At 47.4% G+C, this 21,134-nt stretch overlaps 2 protein-coding genes across 2 annotated transcripts in view; both read left to right on the plus strand.

Moving 5' to 3' along the window:
- MAPK8IP3 (mitogen-activated protein kinase 8 interacting protein 3) overlaps nucleotides 1-21,134 on the plus strand; it is a 312,779-nt gene that overhangs the window by 278,556 nt on the left and 13,089 nt on the right. Inside the window, exons 16-27 of the mRNA XM_026648192.2 lie at nucleotides 1,473-1,599; nucleotides 3,882-3,977; nucleotides 4,606-4,767; nucleotides 7,012-7,177; nucleotides 7,639-7,824; nucleotides 8,580-8,766; nucleotides 13,695-13,817; nucleotides 14,083-14,163; nucleotides 15,224-15,291; nucleotides 17,245-17,393; nucleotides 18,382-18,553; nucleotides 18,689-18,802. Coding sequence (XP_026503977.1) covers nucleotides 1,473-1,599; nucleotides 3,882-3,977; nucleotides 4,606-4,767; nucleotides 7,012-7,177; nucleotides 7,639-7,824; nucleotides 8,580-8,766; nucleotides 13,695-13,817; nucleotides 14,083-14,163; nucleotides 15,224-15,291; nucleotides 17,245-17,393; nucleotides 18,382-18,553; nucleotides 18,689-18,802 — 1,631 coding nt within the window. The remainder of the gene's footprint in view (nucleotides 1-1,472; nucleotides 1,600-3,881; nucleotides 3,978-4,605; nucleotides 4,768-7,011; nucleotides 7,178-7,638; nucleotides 7,825-8,579; nucleotides 8,767-13,694; nucleotides 13,818-14,082; nucleotides 14,164-15,223; nucleotides 15,292-17,244; nucleotides 17,394-18,381; nucleotides 18,554-18,688; nucleotides 18,803-21,134) is intronic.
- NUBP2 (nucleotide binding protein 2) overlaps nucleotides 1-21,134 on the plus strand; it is a 249,202-nt gene that overhangs the window by 100,804 nt on the left and 127,264 nt on the right. The window lies entirely within an intron of this gene.

Here is a 21,134-nt window from a genome sequence, read left to right on the forward strand (position 1 = left end):
CCATAAGATTGGGTCCCTAATCCATGAACTATTGGAACTCATTTACAAAACTTTTCTTAAACATTACATGAATATATTGTCTAATACTATAGAATTAGAATTTATAATCCCTATTTCACGATGAGATATCTTTGAGCTATAAAGTATCTTAATTAAAACTATTGTTAGATAGGTTTTTTCCCCAAAAAGCATTTTATCAAAAAAATCCGATTTAAATTTTAAAAAATCTGATTTTTTTTTTTTTTAAATAATTGATTTTTATCCACCCTGGTGACCGCCACAACCTGATTCCTCACCTCAGCTGGGACTGGGAGCATCATGGAGGTGATGTTCTTGGCTTCTGAACTAGAGATGAAGACATGTCACTTCTGCACGCAGGGCCAGATTTACACCTTACACGTCCCTAGGCACAGCATCTTCAGAGCCCACCCCCTGCCTACAGCTTCCCCTTGTGTTTTCTATAAGAAATTAAAAAGAAATATAAACATAGCCTCTCCAGGAAGGCATGAGATCCTCCAGCACGCATGATGCTCCCAGCCCGAGGCAGGGAGCAGCCCATCCGCCCCAGGCGAGGTGCAAGTGTGGGACTGTACCTCTTCCCACGGCTCTGCCCTTGCAAGTGAATGGGGCTCTGGCCCAACCCCTCCCTTTCCCTTCCCAGCATGGGGCGGAGGCAGTGGGGCGGCCGAGATTGGGAAGGGACTGGGACGTTCCCAGCACCTTCAGCAGCCGCCCCGCCCAGCTGCGGCTCAGCTCCCCCAGGCGGACTGACTCGGACACTCACCTGCTCCAGCCCCACAGGCTGGGCAGCCACCAACCCATGCCAGGAGCCTGGCTGCCCACAGGGGAGCTGTATGTATTAAATTTTTTAACTTTTAACCCACTTTTGACATTTAGGTGCCCCTAGAACGCCAGCGCCCCTAGGCATGTGCCTACTGTGCCTAATTGGAAATTCGGCCCTGCTTGCACCCCCTACTTGCTGGCCACTTGTTCTGCAGTTTCAAAGGAATTGCTCACCTTCTCAGCAAGCCAACAGAGAGGGTTTTAAAATGTGGAAAAGATTAAACAGTTAATTGGAATGAAAGAAGGAGAGACTTGGAATATCTTCCAGCTGAGGTCATGGGGTCAGTAAAATGCAAAGGAACCTAAACTGATAATCATAGGGTCTCCCATGAATGTTTGTCTCCTAGAAAGCTGATTCTCTATCTCTGAAGGGTTCTAGGAGTGTTCCCAAGGACCTATCCTACCACAGTGGGTGAGATGGAAGGGAGCTAGAGATTAGGGCTTCCCTGGGTCCACCTTTCTTGTTTCCTGCTCCTCCTTTTGTCTTGTCAAAGACACTTTTATTTCCTGCTTTGTATTCTTTGACCTCTGACTGCTTTTCTTCCGCCTGCCATGGCAACGCTTCCTTGACCCTCTGCCTCTGTTTTTAACCATAGATTGAGAAGTAACACTGTTGCTTCTCTCCTCAGTGACTGTACGTCATCCACACGTCGTGAACAGAAGCGCGAGCAGTACCGCCAGGTCCGAGAGCACGTGCGGAATGATGACGGTCGATTACAGGCCTGTGGGTGGAGCCTTCCCGCCAAGTACAAGCAGGTAGGAACCATTTGCTGCAAGGCTGAGGGGGAAGAACAGGGTATTACAATCCCAAATGAAACCAGTAGAGATCTAACTCCCCCTATTGGTAAATATACTTTTTATTGGTACAGCATTTGAATTAAAGATACTGTAGACACATGCTGTCTGCCTGGTGAGCTTGGGTCAAATTAATCCTTTCTATATGCCCTCTGCAGTCATTGGAGGGGGAGTTCTCTTGCATGGAAGTTTCTGAAAGAACTCAGTCTGGAAGCAGCAATAATTCTTCCTCCACTAGAGCCCATTCTTATTTTTATTTACTTTATTTTTTCAATTTAGTCCATACACAGGCTCTGAGTGCCCTGCCAATTATTTAAAATTACAAACCCAGATACAACACAGTCAGCTCTCTGGTCTGCCCAGCAGCAAGATCAAATACCATCACCCCAATATGTTGGCCTACACCTCAATCCACCTACCTCTCATCAAAGGTCAGATGACGGAAATGGGCCCTGCAATGGGCCCTGAACATTGACAAATCCCCAGGCTGCTTTGGAGCTGGGTGGGAGGGCATTCCAGTGTCCTGGGGCCTTTACAGAATGCTCTGCCAGCCACCTGCTGTCATTAGATCAAGGGAGAATATACCAGTAATGTCTGTGCTGACCATATGTCACGTTCTGGGGGGCAATCTAGACCAGTGAGGGGTTGTGTCATTGCCTGCCCTGTAACTCCCCAAGTGCTTCAAAAGGTTCTGCTGTGTGGTGCTCTTGTCTGGATTTTTCCAGCCAGCAGACAAGCTTGCACTGAGTGTCTGTGGGTTAAGCAGCTCTGATTCCAGCAGCCACGCTCTGGTTACACCTGGCAAGATGACCGCAACACACTCATAATCCCAATTTTTTCCAAAACCGTGTGCTCTGCAATGTCCAGCCCTCTCTTGGACCATTCAGAGAGATTTAAGGTTTATTTGTTCCTTTAAAGATACAATATCCCAACAGCTTGCCACATTAACTAGAGTTCACGTTCACTTTAAATCAAACACAGTACAGCTTTAAAAGTAAAGCAAGTTTATTAACAATATGAGATTGGATTTTAAGTGAGTTCAAGTATAAAGGGTAGAGTTAGAAATGGTTACAAGCAAATACCAGTGAAAAATGCTTTCTAGCAGCTAAGGCTTAACAAAACAATCTAAAGCCTTTATTCTTATCATCTTCCAGCAAGATGGCTGACCACTCCTATGGTCAGGATCTCCCACAAAGTACTCATAGAATCATAGAATATCAGGGTTGGAAGGGACCTCAGGAGGTCATCTAGTCCAACCCCCTGCTCAAAGCAGGACCAATCCCCAGACAGATTTTTACCCCAGTTCCCTAAATGACCCCCTCAAGGGTTGAACTCACAACCCTGGGTTTAGCAGGCCAATGCTCAAACCACTGAGCTATCCCTTCCCCCCCCCCTCCCCAATTCCTTAGTCATCTCAGGTGAAAGATAACTGGGGGTTCTTTTTCCTTTTATAACCTAGTGAATTTTTCTGAAGGTTACCCACCAAAGTAAAGTTCATTAAGCTATTAGGAAGGCAACATGGAGTCTGGTGGTGGAGGAAGCTCCATGCTGGTTTCTTCCCTCCCATCCCCCGGTGTTTGCTACAGTGCAAATTACTCTGTTTCCTGCAATCTCCTCCCTTGCTGTCTTGATGGTCCTGTTTATCTTCTATGTTATTTGTATTCCCATTATCTCTTAATGTACATTGAATGTCATTCAGCCACCTGGAAGGCATCTCCCTTTGTCTAGATTGGAATAACTTTAGCCCTGCCTGTCAGGACACACAATTTCTAATACGTTTGTAATTTTGAATTTGTGTTCCGTACTTACACCAAACAGTAATATTAATGATCAGTGATTTCTATTGATAGCTTATATGACACTTTTTGGATACAAGTTATGACCTTAGTGAGTTGGAGTACACTGAACTGGTCATGCCAGCTGTAACTCACTGACTCACTACCAGATAAAGTGAGCCCTTGGCCCTCTTGCATTGGGATGCTCTTAGAGTCATACTATAATTCTGGCAGTGTATCATGGTGAGAGAGGTGGTCTCAGGTATACTGGTTCCAGGCCATTTGAGGCTTCATTCCATACAAGGTATGTGATGAAGCATACACAGGCACTGGCAGTGAGTAACTGCAAGGTCTTTCTAAGGCTAATTTTTTTGTTACACCTTTATGGCTATAGCTCTATTGTTATAGCTGGCTTGTAATCATATCACACCCTTGTACTGTCTTTCTCTGTCTCCTCTTCCCCCACAGCTGAGTCCCAATGGTGGCCAGGAAGACACCCGCATGAAAAATGTCCCTGTGCCTGTGTACTGTCGCCCTCTAGTGGAGAAGGACCCCACCATGAAGGTAAACATTCAGCTATAGACTGTTCTACATACCATTGTGACTGTGAGTGGTGCACATCCCTGGGTATGGATTATGGTCAGATTACTGGTGCAATTTTTAGCTTGTTTGAAATTTTTGACATGGCCCAATTGTTCCAAATTTCTGTTAAATCTGAAGACTTCTACTCCTGCTTTGCCTTTGGAATGACTTATTTCTAATGCATGTAGGACAACAGTACATACTGCAGAGTCATGCCCTAACAACCCTGTTTCCAACTGGGGACTCCGTTAGTGCTGCCTGTTCTATGGTTATTGACGTGTAAAGAAAACATTCTGCTTCTCCACCTAGGAGAGTCTGGGGACCCTTTTCACTGGAATGCTATGGACCTTTCACCAGCCTGATTTTAGGTCACACACGCAGTTTATTATTTTCTTTCTCTTTTAATATCTGCTAATCATATTTGCTAAATTGTCTCTGTGGAAATGTAGTAGCTTCTACTAGACAGCAGATTTCCTCTTTCCTTCCTCCCCTAAATTTTTTTAAGTGTTGGGTATGTACATCGAATGCTCTGCAGAGGTACTTGAATTGAGTAAGGTTCTGGTCCCCAAATAGTTCTTAGTCCGTTAAGATTTCTGCTTTGATCATTTAGTTGTGGTGCGCAGCTGGAGTCAACCTGATGGGGTGGAAGCCTTTTGAACAGGATTCTGGGAGTGGACAGAAGTCAGATCCTGGACGTGATCCTCTCACCTGTGACCGGGAGGTGGAAGGAGAGAACACCAAGAGTAACCACACATCTCCAGAAAAGAAAAAGGTCAGAAAAGGGACCCTCTGATTCTCTCCCCTCCTCTTTCTGTCCTCACCTGCCCCCTTTATATGGCACACCCATCATCATAGTATTAGAACTACAGTAACTCCTCACTTAATGTTGTAGTTACATTCCTGAAAAATGCAACTTTAAGTGAAATGATGTTAAACAAATCCAATTTTCCCATAAGATTTCATGTAAATGCGGGGGGTTAGGTTCCAAGGAAATTTTTTTTGGGCAGACAAAAGGCATTATATACTGTACAGTACTGTACTGTATTGTGGTTGGGACGTGTCCCTGGCTTACCCCACACAGGCACAGCCCACTGCAGGCAAGGACACTAGGAAGCACCTTTGCAGCAGTAGCGGCAGCTTCCCCGGATAAGAACAGGCACCAACTTTGCCAGGGGATGCTCCAGGACCGCCACTTCCTGTCCCCGCTCCACTCCAGGCCCACCTCTTCCCACCCCCACTCCACCTCCTCTCCGGAGCAGCCGCATCCCCGCCCTTCCCCCCACCCCCAAAGTCCTAAGCGCCGCAAAACAGCTGTTTAACGGCGCTTAGGACTTTCTGGGAGGGAGAGGGAGGAGTGGAGATGTGGCGCTTCCCCGCTCCTCCCCCTCCCTCCCAGAAAGTCCTAAGCACCGCGAAACGTTGTTTGGTGGTGGGGGAAGCTCTGGGAGGGAAGGGGAGGACGCGGAGAAGAGGAACTTGTGCAATGCTCCCTGTAAAGTCGCTGCTCTTCCACAGAATCTTACAAGCAGTGGACAGAGCAGGCAGCCAAACGACATTATAAGGGAGCATTGCACAACTTTAAACGAGCATGTTCCCTAATTGAGCAGCAACGTAACTTTGAAACAACGTTAAGCGGGAGGACGTTAAGTGAGGAGTTACTGTATGTCTCATATGTACTGGCTGTTTGCATAGTCTTTCCTCCTGTTACCATTGGTTTAATATCTATGCAGCATTGTCCAGTGATAAGAGCAGGTGCTAGTCCCAGCTCCACCAATGACTCTGATCTTGGATAAGTCATATACCCTGGCCAAGCCTCCATTTTCCCCTTTGTAAAGTGCTTGGAGATCTACAGATACAAGGTGCTTTATTAGAATAAAAGGATCGTTTGATGCCAAATGACAATGCAGTCTTTCATAAATAGTATCAGGATTCAGGCAGGAACAGGATGTGTTGAGAATCATGGTATTGGAGCTTGGGTGCAAGATGGCTAATGCTGATTCTGTAATACAGAAGTGTTGCTGTCCAGCTATCAAGCAGACAGACGCAGTAATGGCAGGCAACTCAATGGCTCATTTCATTCAGCTTTCCAAATGGCGAAATGTTAGCAGCTATGAGGATGGAAAGGGATAGAGCCAGTGATGACTGACTTGTAACTGATAACTAATGAAAGTGCAGTAGAGCTGTAGGTTGCTCTGTAAATCTTTGCAAGGTTGTGGCTACTCTTGGCTTCCATGTCTTCCCACAGTAGGATGGCTGCTAATCCTCTGGGAAGGAGGATAATACAGCAATAGATTTCTAATAACCAGTGGATTTCACCCTCAAGCCCATCTGCCTCCCAGTTGTATTTTGAGCTAAGAAGTGGGTTTATTGCTAGGTGTGTTGGTGAGCTCATTCCTTGCCCTGTTTTACCATTGCAAGAGAGGTTTTAATGGAACGAGCCACTGCTTCTGAACTTCCCATTCTAGAAAGCAACTTTTTTCACTGAACCCAGTGAAACCCAGTGAGATACTGAACCCAATATTACAACAGTTTGAAGCCACCTAGAGGGAATGTATGGCTGTTCTGTGATTATGTCTGGGGAACTGTGATTAATTTTAAAAATGGATTGGTTGTGCTAATAGTAGACGGAACCTTCCTTGCTTAGGTTGATAGTTCAAGTGCAGCCCAGGTTATAGTAACTAAATGTTGTTACTATCTGACTGCTGTTTGGTGGCCTCTATGAAATGAGTTCCCAGTGTCACTAATTGTAAGTCTCAGCAGCGAGGCTAAGGACCAAACTCACCACTCGCCCCATAGGTGGTCTCTGCGGACTTGGGCTGAGGTATGCTGGGGCTGCAGCACGGCGGAAGTTTGCATTGTGACTGCCTATTTTTGTGTATCTTCAGAGGCTAACAAGAGGTGTTCACTCTCCAGAGCTGGCAGGCTGGTCTCTTCAATACTAATGTTGTCAAAGATTGATTGATTAGCTGGAGTCTCAGGAGGGCTGATTCTCTCCCTGCATTTTTATCTCCTGCAGGCAAAGGAGCTGCATGAGATGGATGCCACATCCAGCCGAGTCTGGATCCTCACAAGTACCCTCTCTACAAGTAAAGTCGTGATCATTGATGCCAACCAGCCTGGCACAGTGGTTGATCAGTTTACTGTCTGTAATGCCCACGTACTCTGCATTTCCAGCATCCCTGGTAAGTGAGAAAAGGCACCTTTCAAGCTTGAACAGATTCATCAACTCCTCAGATTTGTCGCAAATGATTCTTAGTTGTTCTGTAGCTAACAAGTGGGAGCTGCTGTCACCAGTTCAGCAACTGTGTCCATGGATGGTCACCCATATCCTGCCTTCATGTAGAACCAGACTGTGGAGACTTTACCTATGTGATGAGCACTTATTCATGTAAGTAGTTCCTTTGACTTCCAGAAGTCTACTCATGTGAGCAAGTGCTCACCAGGGTGAGTAAGGGCTCCACAAACCTGGCCCTGATATGGAGGCTGGGCAGGGCACCCTCCAAGGGGCTGTGGTGTCTTCATGAGACTGATAAACTCACAATCAGAATGTTATATCTCCATGGATATCTCAGAAATACTGCTAAGCCAAAATAGGGTAGAGTGGCTATTACACTTATGGAAGAGTCTCTTCCTTTCCCTTCAGCGGCTAGTGACAGTGACTATCCTCCAGGCGAGATCTTTCTGGAGGGAGACGTGAATCCAGAAGAGTCATCTGGAACAGATGGAGTCCTTGCAGGAATCACTCTGGTGGGTTGTGCAACCCGGTGCAACGTGCCACGCAGTAACTGTTCTTCCCGTGGAGACACCCCCGTGCTGGATAAGGGACAGAGTGAGTCTCAGGACTAAGATCTCATGATGATCTGGTTTTCACCCTGTGCCTATAACAAGGCATATGTAGCCACATCCTTCTTCATCTGAGTACTCCCCTTCCTGGCCTGAAGTCCTTGGGGATCCCCAAGAAGTCTTGCAGTCTGGTCTAAGTCATAAACATCTTGGCCATCCCCTTTGTTTATACCTTTGAGACCTTCTATTTAGAATCCAGAGTGTTCCTTTCCTCTTCCCTATGAATGATCCAGATTACGCTGTACAGTACTGGGGTTAACAGAGTGGAATATTTTGGACAGATGACATGTCCTTGATCTATCACTTTTGCGGCTATTCTTAGCATTTTCCTTTACCAACCCATGTCTCTCTATAAACTCACTAATTCATTGAGGTGAGCAAAGAAGTCAGTATGGGAAGGGGAGTAAAAATACTCTGATCAGATCCTCAGTGGAACGGGCGGCCATAGAGAGTTTCTGACACCCTATCAGACATAGACCACACCTCACCTTAAAATACTCTCAGACTCCTCTCCTTCAGAGCAGAGATCTCTCTTTAGTACTCCCCCATCTATACACAGGCTTGGGGAATCTATAATAGCAGACACAAAAGCTGTCAGACTTGCAAGAATAATCATAAAACCAGAAACTTTTATATATATATATATATATATATATATATATATATATATATATATATATTTATATAAAATAGTTCCCTCCTTGTTTCCCATCCACCTTACAACATGTTCCCCTTCCCTAGGTGAGGTGGCTGCAGTCAGCAATGGGAAGATCAATCAGTCCCAGTCCACGGAGGAGGCAACAGAAGCTACAGAGGTACCAGAGAGTGGTGCAATTGAAACAGAACCAGCTCAAGTCCGGCCTGGTCCACTTACAGAGCATATCTTTACAGATCCAGCTCCAGCTCAGGCACCTGTTAGACAGAACAGGTAGGCTGGCTGCATGGAGTATGCTCTCTTGTCTTATGCTTAGATATAAGCTCCTTGGGGCAGGAACCATATTTTTGTCTTGTTGTAGCAGGGCGGTTACCCAGCTTCGGCCCTGAAGGGGTTAAAACAGCCCTGGGAAAGGGCTGCTCCGGAGAGCCAATAAGGTAGGCTGATTGGGGAAGCAGCCACAGCTGGGGCCACGCCCTAATCAGGCCACGTCTGGCCCTATAAAAGGACTGTGAGGCAGCTGCTGAAAGAGTCTCCAGCAGTGGAGAGAGAAGGACCTAGCTGCCTGGGAGCAGGGTACCAGAGGTAGAGCAGTGCTGGGGAAAGGCAAGAGGAGCTGGGGAGCTCCAGCCTGGCAACTCCCCAGGCTGCAGGCCCTTGTGCAAGGCCTAAAGAATGTACTGGGGCTGCAGAGGTGCAGCCTGGGGTTAGGCAGAGGCAGCTGGTCCAAACCCCCTTGCCGATGATGAGTGGCCATGACAGACTGCAGTTTGCCCCAGTGAAAGGGGGCTCGATGACGACTGGCAGTAGCCACTGAGGCAAGGTGGGATAGAGGGTTGGGGGTTCCCCTGGGAGGGGAGACCCAGAGACCTTGGGGGTACTGTAGAGGGCAGAACCCCGAGGGAAGGGGCACCGGGGTCCGGGAGGGACACGGGGGCCTGAGCAAGCGGGACAGCGGCCAGCAGAGGGTGCTCCGGAGCGGGAGAGCTAATTCCCAGGATGACCAGCAGGAGGCGCCGCGCCAGTTAGTCCTTGCATCTCTACAAGGTGGTAGAGAATGCGGGCATGATACAAGGGGACTGTGAGGACTAGGCAAAGTGTGCCGAGCTACGGAAAGGGGATGATGGAACCCGGGTACACTGGGGTTTTCTTGGCAGAGGCGCCAGGTGCTACCCCTTGTTGGGGACAGGCGTCAGTGCCCTGGTGAAAGGGGGCTGACGACCTACAGAGACTATGGGAGGTGCAGTGGGCTCTCCATGAACAGTTGCTCCAGCTGGCGGAGGAGCAGCAGGCTCTGGTAAAGCTTCTCCAGAGGGAACGTAGGGCGTGTTATGCCTGTACAAGGCAGGGACATTTAAAAAGAGATTGTCCCTATTGGGGTGTGGTCAGGGCACCTCATCCCGAGCAGGGACAGGGACAAGTCCCTAAGACAGTCCGCTGGGTGAGGGAACCCAGGTGGTTGTGGATATGTTGGGCCTGTGGGCAGCGAGGGCACCTTTGGAGGGAGTGCCCAAGCCCAGGGAACACGGCCCAGAGTAGCCCAGAGAGGGCTAGGCCCACAAAGGAGCGGAAAAGACCAAAAGCAGCAAAGAGGCGGGAAGCCTTCTGGGGCTGCCAGAAGCTGGGCCACGTTAGGAGCCTCAATGAAACTGAGTGGCAGCTGAAGGAGGTGCCTGGGGGCCTGGAAGGGGCAACATTGGACCCGGTGGAGGTGGCAGGGATAATGGCTAACCAGCCATTGGGCCACCCACGAGAGAGGGCGGAGGCAGCGATGGAGATGGCGAGGACGCAGCAGGAGGTTGGGACCCAGACCATCGCTGAGCCAGTCGCCAATGGGGAAACCCAGACTGATTGGGGCCTGCAAGAGGCCGGTACCCAGGTGGTCGTGGGACAGACCACCAAGTGGACACAGACTCTCAGGGTGGAGAGTCCGGGAGATATGGACCTGAGGACACGGCTGGAGGATGCGGAGCAGGCCTGCCGAAAGGCAGAGGCCCACCCGCGGGAGATCGCCAGAGCCTGGGAGACTTCAGAGATGAAGCGGGTGGGCCTGGAAGGGCAACCCTGGAGGGGCAGCCTCAGGGAGCCCAGGCCAAGAGTCCCCTTTACCCCCAGGGGTGGGGATTTTGAGGGAGGGGATATGTAGCGGGGCGGTTACCCCGCTGTGGCCCTGAAGGGGTTAAAAAAGCCCTGGGAAAAGGCTGCTCCAGGGAAGCAATAAGATAGGCTGATTGGGGAAGCAGCCACAGCTGGGGCCACACCCTAATCAGGTCACAGCTGGCCCTATAAAAGGGCTGTGAGGCAGCTGCTGAAATAGTCTCTCTCCAGCAGTGGAGAGAGATGGACTTAGCTGCCTGGGAGCAGGGTACCAGAGGTAGAGCAAGAAGAGCTGGGGAGCTCCAGCCTGGCAACTCCCCAGGCTGCAGGCCTTGTGCAAGGCCTAAAGAATGTAGTGGGGCTGCAGAGGTGCAGCCTGGGGTTAGGCAGAGGCAGCTGGTCCATACCCCCTTGCCGATGATGAGTGGCCATGACAGACTGCAGTCTGCCCCAGTGAAAGGGGGCTCGATGACGACAGGCAGTAGCCACTGAGGCAAGGTGGGATAGAGGGTTGGGGGTTCCCCTGGGAGGGGAGACCCAGAGACCTTGGGGGTACTGTAGAGGGCAGAATCCCGAGGGAAGGGGCACCGGGGTCCGGGAGGGACACGGGGGCCTGAGGCAAGCGGGACATCAGCCAGCAGAGGGTGCTCCGGAGCTTGAGAGCTAATTCCCAGGACGACGACCAGCAGGAGGCACCACGCCGGTGAGTCCTCGCATCGCTACACCTGTGTTTGTACAGCGCCTACCACAGTGGGGTTCTGATCCATGATAAGGAGTCCTCGGTGCGATGGTAATACAAAAAATAAATAATAATAACAATAATACAGTTTGCCATCAATCTTTGCCTGCATCAGCTGTTTGTGATGAGTAAAATGAGGTGGCCAGCCTGTTTTTTTGTGGCAGATTCAAACTCTCGTCACTTTCATGCCAAATCAATATCACTGGGTAGAGAAGAAATAAAATGAAACAAACATGGTTCAGCCAACAGCCATGGTTCGTCCACTCACTGCTCCCTGCCGGCCTGACTCCTCACCCGCCTCCCGCTCGCCTCCCTGTTCACCTCCTCACCCCACTTGCCCTCCCGCCTCCTGCCTCACCTCCCCGCCCGCCTACTCAAGTTTACAAGAAGTGGAAATTTGGACAGATGACTAGGGAGGAGTATAAAATAGTGCTAGAGCATGCAGGGGTGTAATCAGGAAATCCAAGGCACAACTGGAGTTGCAGCTAGCAAGGGATGTGAAGGGTTACAAAAAGGGTTTCTACAGGTATGTTAGCAACAAGAAGGTCAGGATAAGTGTGGGACCTTTACTGAATGAGGGAGGCAACATAGTGACAGATGATGTGGAAAAAGCTGAAGTACTCTATGCTTTTTTTTCCTCGGTCTTCACAGACAAGGTCAGCTCCCAGACTGCTGCACTGGGCAACATGGTATGGGGAGGAGGTGAGCAGTGGTGAAAGAACAGGTTAAGGACTATTTAGAAAAGCTGGACATGCACAAGTCCATGGGTCCATATCTAATGCATCCAAGGGTGCTGAGGAAGTTGGCTGATGTGATTGCAGAGCCATTGGCCATTATCTTTGAAAATTTGTGGCGATCGGGGGAGGTCCCGGATGGTTGGGAAAAGGCAAATACAGTGCCCATATTTAAAAAAAGGAAGAAAGAGAACCCGGGGAACTACAGACCGGTCAGCTTCACTTCAGTCCCTGACAAACTCATGGAGCAGGTCCTCAAGGAATCCATTTTGAAGCACTTGGAGGAGAGGAAGGTGATCAGGAACAGTCAACATGGATTCACCAAGGGCAGGTCATGCTTGACCAACCTGCCTTCTATGATGAGATAACTGGCTCTGTAGATATGGGGAAAGCAGTGGATGTGATATATCTTGACTTTAGCAAAGCTTTTGATACGGTCTCCCACAGTATTCTTGCCAAGAAGTTAAAAAAGTACGGATTGGATGAATGGACTATAAGGTGGATAGAAAGCTGACTAGATTGTCGGGCTCAACGGGTAGTGATCAATGGCTCGATGTCTAGTTGGCAGTCGGTATCAAGCGTAGTGCCCCAGGGGTCGGTCCTGGGGCCGGTTTTGTTCAACATCTTTGTTAATGATCTGGATGATGGGATGAATTGCACCCTCAGCAAGTTCGCAGATGACACTAAACTGGGGGGAGAGGTAGATATGCTGGAGGGTAGGGATAGGGTCCAGAGTGACCTAGACAAATTGGAGTGTTGGACCAAAAGAAATCTGATGAGGTTCAACAAGGACAAGTGCAGAGTCCTGCCCTTAGGAAGGAAGAATCCCATGCCACCGCTACAGGCTGGGGACCGACTGGCTAAGCAGCAGTTCTGCAGAAAAGGACCTGGGGATTACAGTGGATGAGAAGCCGGATATGAGTCAGCAGTGTGCTTTATTAGTAGGAGCATTGCCAGCAGATTGAGGGAAGTGATTATTCCCCTCTATTCGACACTGGTGAGGCCACACCTGGAGTATTGCGTCCAGTTTTGGTCCCCGCACTACAGAAGGGATGTGGACAAATTGGAGAGAGTCCAGCGGAGGGCAACAAAAATGATTAGGGGGTTGAGGCACATGGCTTACGAGGAGAGGCTAAGGGGACTGGGGTTATTTAGTCTGCAGAAGAGAAGAGTGAGGGGGGATTTGATAGCAGCCTTCAACTACCTGAAAGGGGGTTCCAAAGAGGATGGAGCTAGGCTGTTCTCAGTGGTGGCAGATGACAGAACAAGAAGTAATGGTCTCAAGTTGCAGTGGGGGAGGTCTAAGCTGATATTAGGAAACACTGTTTCACTAGGAGGGTGGTGAAGCACTGGAATGGGTTACCTAAGGAGGTGGTAGAATCTCCATCCTTAGAGGTTTTTAAGGCCTGGCTTGACAAAACCTTGGCTGGGATGATTTAGTTTGTGTTGGTCCTGCTTTGCCAGGGGATTGGACTAGATGACCTCCTGAGGTCTCTTCCACCCTAATATTCTATGATTCTATGATCTTATCACAGCCTGGGGTGGTCAACCCAATTCGCCATATGCAAGGGATGGCTCTGGCCCCAGATATGACCTATAATGAACTTGTGAGGTTTGTTTTGTCTCTGCAGTGAGAACGGGCAGCAAAAGACAGAGTCAAGCACAATGCTGCCAGAGCAGGAAGTGAACGGTGATGCTGCTGGAACAGGCACCAGTGCCGCACCCACAATGTGGCTTGGAGCACAGAATGGCTGGTAGGTTCACTGCTATTTTACGGAACCCTATATGTCACCCACATTCATAAAACCCCATAGATCTAGATACCATTGCCTTTAAAGAGTGCATCCTTGCTGCACTAGATGTTCTGAGTCCCCAGTTGATCTTAGGCAGAGCAACTCACCCATACTTTGCAAATTCCTTTGGTGCTAGAGTAAAAGACTCAAACCCTACCTCACAATTCAGCCTTTGTAGGTTTATGGACCTTCCTGCTAACCATCATTGTCTGCTCCCTTCTCCCAGGCTGTATGTGCACTCGGCCGTGTCCAACTGGAAGAAGTGTCTGCATTCGATAAAGCTGAAGGATTCTGTGCTGAGCCTGGTGTAAGTTGGTGTACTGAGTTGGGGACTCTAAACCAGGGAATTTGTTACTTTTCTTGTCATTGATCGGTTCTTTGCCTAGCCATCTTTTCCTCACCCTGGTAGAGTTGTGTAAATCAGTAAAGGTCTTTGGGGAAGGGGTCTCAACCCGTCCCTGCTCACTGATCCATTTAAGCTTCAGAGGGTATTTCTACACTGCACACTAAGCCCAGGTCTTAGGGACCCAGGCTTACAGATTCAGCGTTTCCAAGCCCATGCTTGAGCATCCACACTGCATTTTAAATCTGGGTTTACAGTTGCTGGATCTGGTTCTCTCAGCTGTGCTAATGCATCCATACTGCACTACACAGACCTTCTGATTTGGGTCTGTGGCTAGACCTGCATCCACACTGAAAAATGACCGGGCTTGGACCTGAGTCATGCAGGACTTGGGCTCTGACCCACACCCAGAGCAGGGTCCTAGAAACCGGGTCCTGAGTGTTTGCTAACCTGAGTCAGGCTGATTTGTGTGTAGATGGAAGTGGGGCTTGGGCTCAAACCTGAGTCAGAGCCCAGGTTTAGTGAGCAGTGTAGCCATACCCATACTGAGCTACCTTCTTTCCCAGTTGCAGGCTTGTACTGAATATTGGAAATAAGTAAGTGGGGGTGGGAGGGTGCGACAACAGCTTGATTCTCCTCTCACTCACTCTAGTGTAAATTAGAAATCAGTGGAGTTACACTATTGTAAAGCCAGTGAAAAGAAGAGGGGAAACTCAGCAGGGCATTGGTGAGCCCCCGGCCAGTTTAATAATGACGTCAGTAGTGCTACCAATAGAATAAAGAAGCTATGTGTGTGACTCTTCAGACACATGCTGAATGTTGCCTGCAAGTGCTGGATTTAGCAGGAATAGTGGCATGACCATATGTGTGATTTGTCTAGATACAGGAAATGATTTGTAACCAAGAGAGTGGGAGAAGGAATCTCTCATTCCCCAAACCAAGCAGACCATTAAAACATCTGAATCCAGCAGCATTTCCTGTTGTTGCCACTTTTTCATAAGCACTTTCTTCTCTATTATTTCAGGCATGTGAAAGGACGGGTTCTTGTTGCCCTGGCAGATGGAACACTAGCCATATTCCACCGAGGAGAAGGTAAGAATCAAAGCAGCAAAGATGAACTAGCCAGCTTCAAAACAGAAGCAGAATCTCTGGAAATGAATTAAGCATGTCAGTGCTTCCTTCTGATTCAAGATGGCAGGGTGCCAGATTGCTGGGGAATTAATATTTTCTTAAAATATATGGCTACTATAAAAGTATTACCCTCATCCTAAATCATTACAGCTCCTCTTACTTCTGGGCTGTAATTCTTTATCCTGCTAGCTGCAGGCTAATTTTGCATCCCTAGAGATCATCTCTGTTACACTGCAGCTCCCAGCTGCATTCACACCTGAGAACTCCAGTTGTGACCGAAGTTCCCAGAGCAAGACTTCTTACTCAGTTACTCCTTGAATTCTCTGAGTGTAATCAGAGCAGTGGGGTCAGTACAACACACTAAAGTGGACAGGCTGCTCTCTGTGTGGAAACCAATTTTGATTCAACCTCTGCCTAACCAACCATAACAACGTGAACTTGGAGTTCAGGTCTGATCATTCATACATTCAGAACATACATTTTAAACATACAATAATCCTTCCTGACCTAGAAGTCATATGTCTTCAGAAGAAGCCTGATTGCTCTAGTAGTTGGAGCATAGGTCTAGGGCGTGAGAGATCTGGGTTCTGTCCCTGGCTGTGAGTCATTTTGGGCAAATCATTTAACTATGCTTCAGCTTCTCTGTTTGTAAAATGGGGAGAATAATGCCCCTTACAGAGAAGACTAATTCATCCGAACAAGCTTTGAGATAGCCCCATTGGATTTGCTTTCTTTTCCCCCCACTGTTTTTGCTGTAGCTCATTAAAAAGTTTAGGGGAGTCTATTCACCTTCACACAATCATAGAATCATAGAATATCAGGGTTGGAAGGGACCTCAGGAGGTCATCTAGTCCCTGCTCAAAGCAGGACCAATTCCCAACTAAATCATCCCAGCCAGGGCTTTGTCAAGCCTGACCTTAAAAACCTCTAAGGAAGGAGATTCCACCACCTCCCTAGGTAACCCATTCCAGTGCTTCACCACCCTCCTAGTGAAAAAGTTTTTCCTAATATCCAACCTAAACCTCCCCCACTGCAACCTGAGACCATTACTCCTTGTTCTGTCATTAGGGTATCACTGAGAACAGTCTAGATCCATCCTCTTTGGAACCCCCTTTCAGGTAGTTGAAAGCAGCTATCAAATCCCCCCTCATTCTTCTCTTCTGCAGACTAAACAATCCCAGTTCCCTCAGCTTCTCCTCATAAGTCATGTGCTCTAGCCCCCTAATCATTTTTATTGCCCTCCGCTGGACTCTTTCCAATTTTTCCACAATAAGAACGGAGGCTTTAATCGGCCAGATTTTGGGAGTTTTAGCTCCCAACCCCACATGCACTGCCATGTGGTTAATGGGCACGAGGCTCTGACCCCAAGTAGTAGTATTAATCTATGGCCTATTAACCGATCTAAGGAAAATGATCTTTGGTGTGTGTCCTATAATCCATGACCCTCCACTGCCAGTCTAGCAGGAGTTCACACACAATTATTTATACATTCAGAATCTCCACATTCTATTTTAATATAATAAACAACCTGTCATTCGTTGTGTTGCTTATTATGTGTGTTTTCCTGCAGAAATTGTTTTCACTTTTGGCAGCACAAAGATTTCTGTAGTCTTCAGGTTATGATAGTTATGTATCAGGACTTCTCTCCTGTGTTTTATCTTGTTCTGTTGGTATGAATTGTATTTCTGAATAATTTATTCTTGAGGGTTCTTGGCCAGTCTTGTGCTCCTCTGTGAATACTCAGAAAACTAAGAGTATTGATTACCTATGGCTGCATTTTAAATAACTAACACAGCTTTCATGTACAGGAAAGTATGAAACAGTCCCAGAATTAAATGGAAAAGAAAATGAGTGTTGTGCATAACATCTGATGAAGTATACAACACCCCTTCTAATGTCTTTGCTTCTCCCTAGATGGTCAGTGGGATCTCAGCAACTATCACCTGATGGACCTGGGTCACACCCACCATTCCATCCGCTGCATGGCTGTTGTGTATGATAGAGTCTGGTGCGGCTATAAGAACAAAGTCCATGTCATCCAGCCCAAGACAATGCAGATTGAGGTGAGGAGACTGTGTGCGCGTGTGTGTGTGCATGTGCGTGCGTATGTGTGTATGTGAAAGTGAGAGTAAAGATACACCAGAAGCCAGCAACCTATTTGTTTTTCTAGCTGCTCTTTTGCAGGGGAGTGAGGGAATGCAGAGCCTTTGTATCCTCGTTGCTGACTCCATGTTGGTAGGGCAAGAACTGCAATTGGAGGTCATGTTACTCTGGAAATCTGCCAAAATAGCACTCCTGACACACTCCCTCATTCCTCCCCGTATGGAATCTTCAGATCACATCTCAATTTAGCACTTCCTCTCATTTAACTGATGAGGCTGGACTGGGCGTCTGTACCTGGCCCTAGTATGTATCACTTGGTAGGAAATCAGACTCGTGCTTGGCCGCAGGCAGTATATGACTGCAGAATGGGCAGGTGTGGGTAGCAAGCTGTGGGGTTCCACTTAATTGAGGAGCAAGATGCTAGTTTAAAACCCATCTTGTTGAAATTGTGATTTGTTATAATGTAACATGAGTAACAATGCCTGTAGGATGCAATTGGTATAAAAGGGGGAGGAATATAAACAGTAAATCTACAACCAGTAAATTCACCTCACTCACCCCCAGCAAGATCCTCATCCTTGTGCTTTTAAAAACTTGACTGAGAAGTGCTGGTAGATTCCTGTTGCATTGTTTGGAAAGTACCCTGAGTAAGGCAAAATAGTTTCATTTCATTTCATTTCACTCTTTGGCATGAGCCATTTCATTAATGTCCCAGTTCCAAAGCAGTCTATTAGAATATCTAAGACTGTAACAATTCTCTCTAGGGAGAGGAAACCAGAGGAGCAGGCTGACCAATCACACAGTTGATCTGAGGAGCTTCTGCATACTGTAGTGGAGGTTTCAGAGCTTTCTCCTTAGTTTATGCTTCTGACCCAGGAGTCTTGAAAGCCAATGAGTGCCCCCAGCCCAGGAATGAACTCACGCTGCTCCCCCTATGTGGCCTTTCAGAAATCCTTTGATGCCCACCCACGCCGGGAGAGTCAGGTCCGGCAGCTGGCATGGATTGGAGATGGGGTGTGGGTTTCCATCCGCCTGGACTCCACACTGAGGCTGTATCATGCCCACACCCATCAGCACCTCCAGGATGTGGACATAGAGCCGTATGTCAGCAAGATGCTAGGTGAGAAGGCAGTGCCAGTCAGAAAATAGCCTGTTTGTTATTCTTGTGGGCACGGAGCATCAGTGTTTGTTAGGCGGCATTGTTCCAAGTGATACTGTCTTCACTGATTCTGCAATTCTCACTCATGCTTGGCAGGCACTGGAAAGCTGGGCTTCTCATTTGTGCGAATCACAGCCCTGCTTATCGCCGGCAACCGCCTCTGGGTTGGGACAGGGAATGGTGTCGTCATCTCCATCCCACTGACTGAGAGTAGGTGATGTTCATCAGACATTCTTCTGTGTTTCCTTGATGTTTGCAATGCCTTTATTTGCTAATTGTGCTAGGAAGGAGTGGCTCTGGCAGACTAATGTATCTCCACCCTGATCCTGTGCATCTTGGTGCCACAACTGGAATTCTGGTCATAGCAGTTTTCAGGGAGAAGGGAGGAGACTGGCAATGAAGATAGCTTAGTTTGGTTTTGCACCATGTTACGGAAATGCATGCCTCAGTCTAGAGCATTCTAGGACATTGTTATGGACAGCTCAGTGAAGACCTCATCTCAATGTGCTGCTGCGGTCAAAAAAGCTAACAAGATGTTAGAATGCATAAGGAACAGGCTGTAGAATAATGCAGAAAAATGTACAATGCCATTATATAAATCGGTGGGACATCCTCACCTAGAATATTATGTGCATTACTGATCATCCTATCTCAAAATGGATATTACAGAATTAGAGAGGGTTCAGAGATGGGCGATAGGAATGATAAAGAATGGCATGGTGAATAATATGGAGGATATTATAATACTTTTATATAAATCAATGGTGCAACCTTGTCTGGAAAACTGTGTGCAGTCCTGGTCACCCCATCTCAAAAAGTATATTGCAGAACTAGAGGGGGCTCAGAGAAGGGCAACAGGAATGATCAAGGGCTGGAAAAACTCTCCTATGAAAAGAGATTGAAAAAATTGGGATTGTTACCTTAGGAAGGAGCTGAATAAGAGGGGGCATGATAGAAGTATATAAAATAATGAAGGGTGTAGAGAAATCTGTTCCTCCCTGTCTCGTAGCACATGCACAAGGGACAGTCAATGAAATTGAAAGGAGGGAAATTCAAAACCAATACAAGATTTTTTCACAATTTGTAAATAAACTGTTGAACTCACTGCCACAGGATATTGTTGAGGCTAAGAATTTAACAAAATTCTAAAAGGGGCTGGACACTTATCTGGGTATTTGGAGTATCTAGAGTTACCACAATTAATGCAAAAAAGTTTTGGAAGGGGTGTAAATGCTCATGCTTCAGGGTTTAAGCCAATATCTAACCAGTAGGGATTAGTATGAACTCTTCATGGTGACAAAATTATGCCGCATGTGCCTGATGTTGTGGCAGTTTCTTGCATCTCCCTCTGAAACATCTAATGCTGGTCACTGTTTGGACTAGTCTGAGCCCATTTGGCAATTCCTGTGTTCTAGAGTGGCTTGGTTTGTGGATTGATCTTTCTATTGAGGTAACCTCCATTCTGCTGGGAAGGACTGAGAGAAATAGGCAAACCCCATAGAATTAGGGAAATTCTGAAATGTCATCTGCAGTGTTCACTTGTAGTGATGTTGTTTGAGGTTCCTCATTTTGCCTAATCTGATTGGGGAGCCCTGGATCAGGTCTGACATCACCCTAGTTATGGAATTAAGAATTCACTAGAAGTTAATTTGCCCCATGTAAAGATCAAATGGACATTTTGTTGCTGGCCCTTGCAGTCCAGTTGAAGCTGTTTCCTCCTCTGAGGAGCAGACGTTGGCTCCATCTATACAAAGGCTGCTGTTGAGCATGACTTTAATGTGGCTGGCAACTGTTGACTGATTCTGAAAACATTGAGAGCATCACAGGGAACACATCAGTGGAAGATGCAGCCTGTTTCTGGAAGGGGGCTACAGAAAAAGAAAACTTCTGAGAGATCGTTTCAGTAGGCATTTCATGATGCTGTAGATAGCTGAACTTCTCCCACTACAGCATCTCCCAAGGCTGAGGATGCGGAAGGTTCATTAAATCAAATCGGAGACTTAGTCCAGTAAAAATCAGTATCTTAAGCCAACTCTATCCAGTAAAATGAGGAGACCCAGCAAGTGCTAACAGGCAAAACTCTAGAGCTGGGGAGGAGGAGGCACTAGTTTTAAACATTCAGTAATGCTACTCTTTACCTGCCAATCCACTTTCCATTGTGGAAAGTTTGCTCCTAATTGGACTTGAATGTACCGGAATTTGCAGTCAGAATAGCACTGCTCCCTCTTCTTCCCATGGTGCTGGCAGATAAAGGAATGCTGGATAGAGCATGTCTGTTTTATAGAGGGAGCAGCAAATTCATGTAGTCCTCCCGGACTGGAATTGTCCACTCCTGCTGCTATTGACACCAGTAGCACTGACACTAGTCGTCAACGAATCAGTCATTAAATCCAACTCTCTGTGTATCATAACCTCAGAATCCCAGTTCTGAGCCCACATCATAAGGCCTGTCCCTTCTTGGGGACAGACTGTGCTGTCATAACTGTGAGTTCGAGTCAATTCACATTGTAAGCAAATTCCACTAGTCTCTGATACTTGTGGA

This window comes from Terrapene carolina, unplaced genomic scaffold (assembly GCF_002925995.2).
Source record: "Terrapene carolina triunguis isolate 2854851 unplaced genomic scaffold, T_m_triunguis-2.0 Scaffold67, whole genome shotgun sequence".
NCBI classification, from domain to species: domain Eukaryota; kingdom Metazoa; phylum Chordata; order Testudines; family Emydidae; genus Terrapene; species Terrapene triunguis.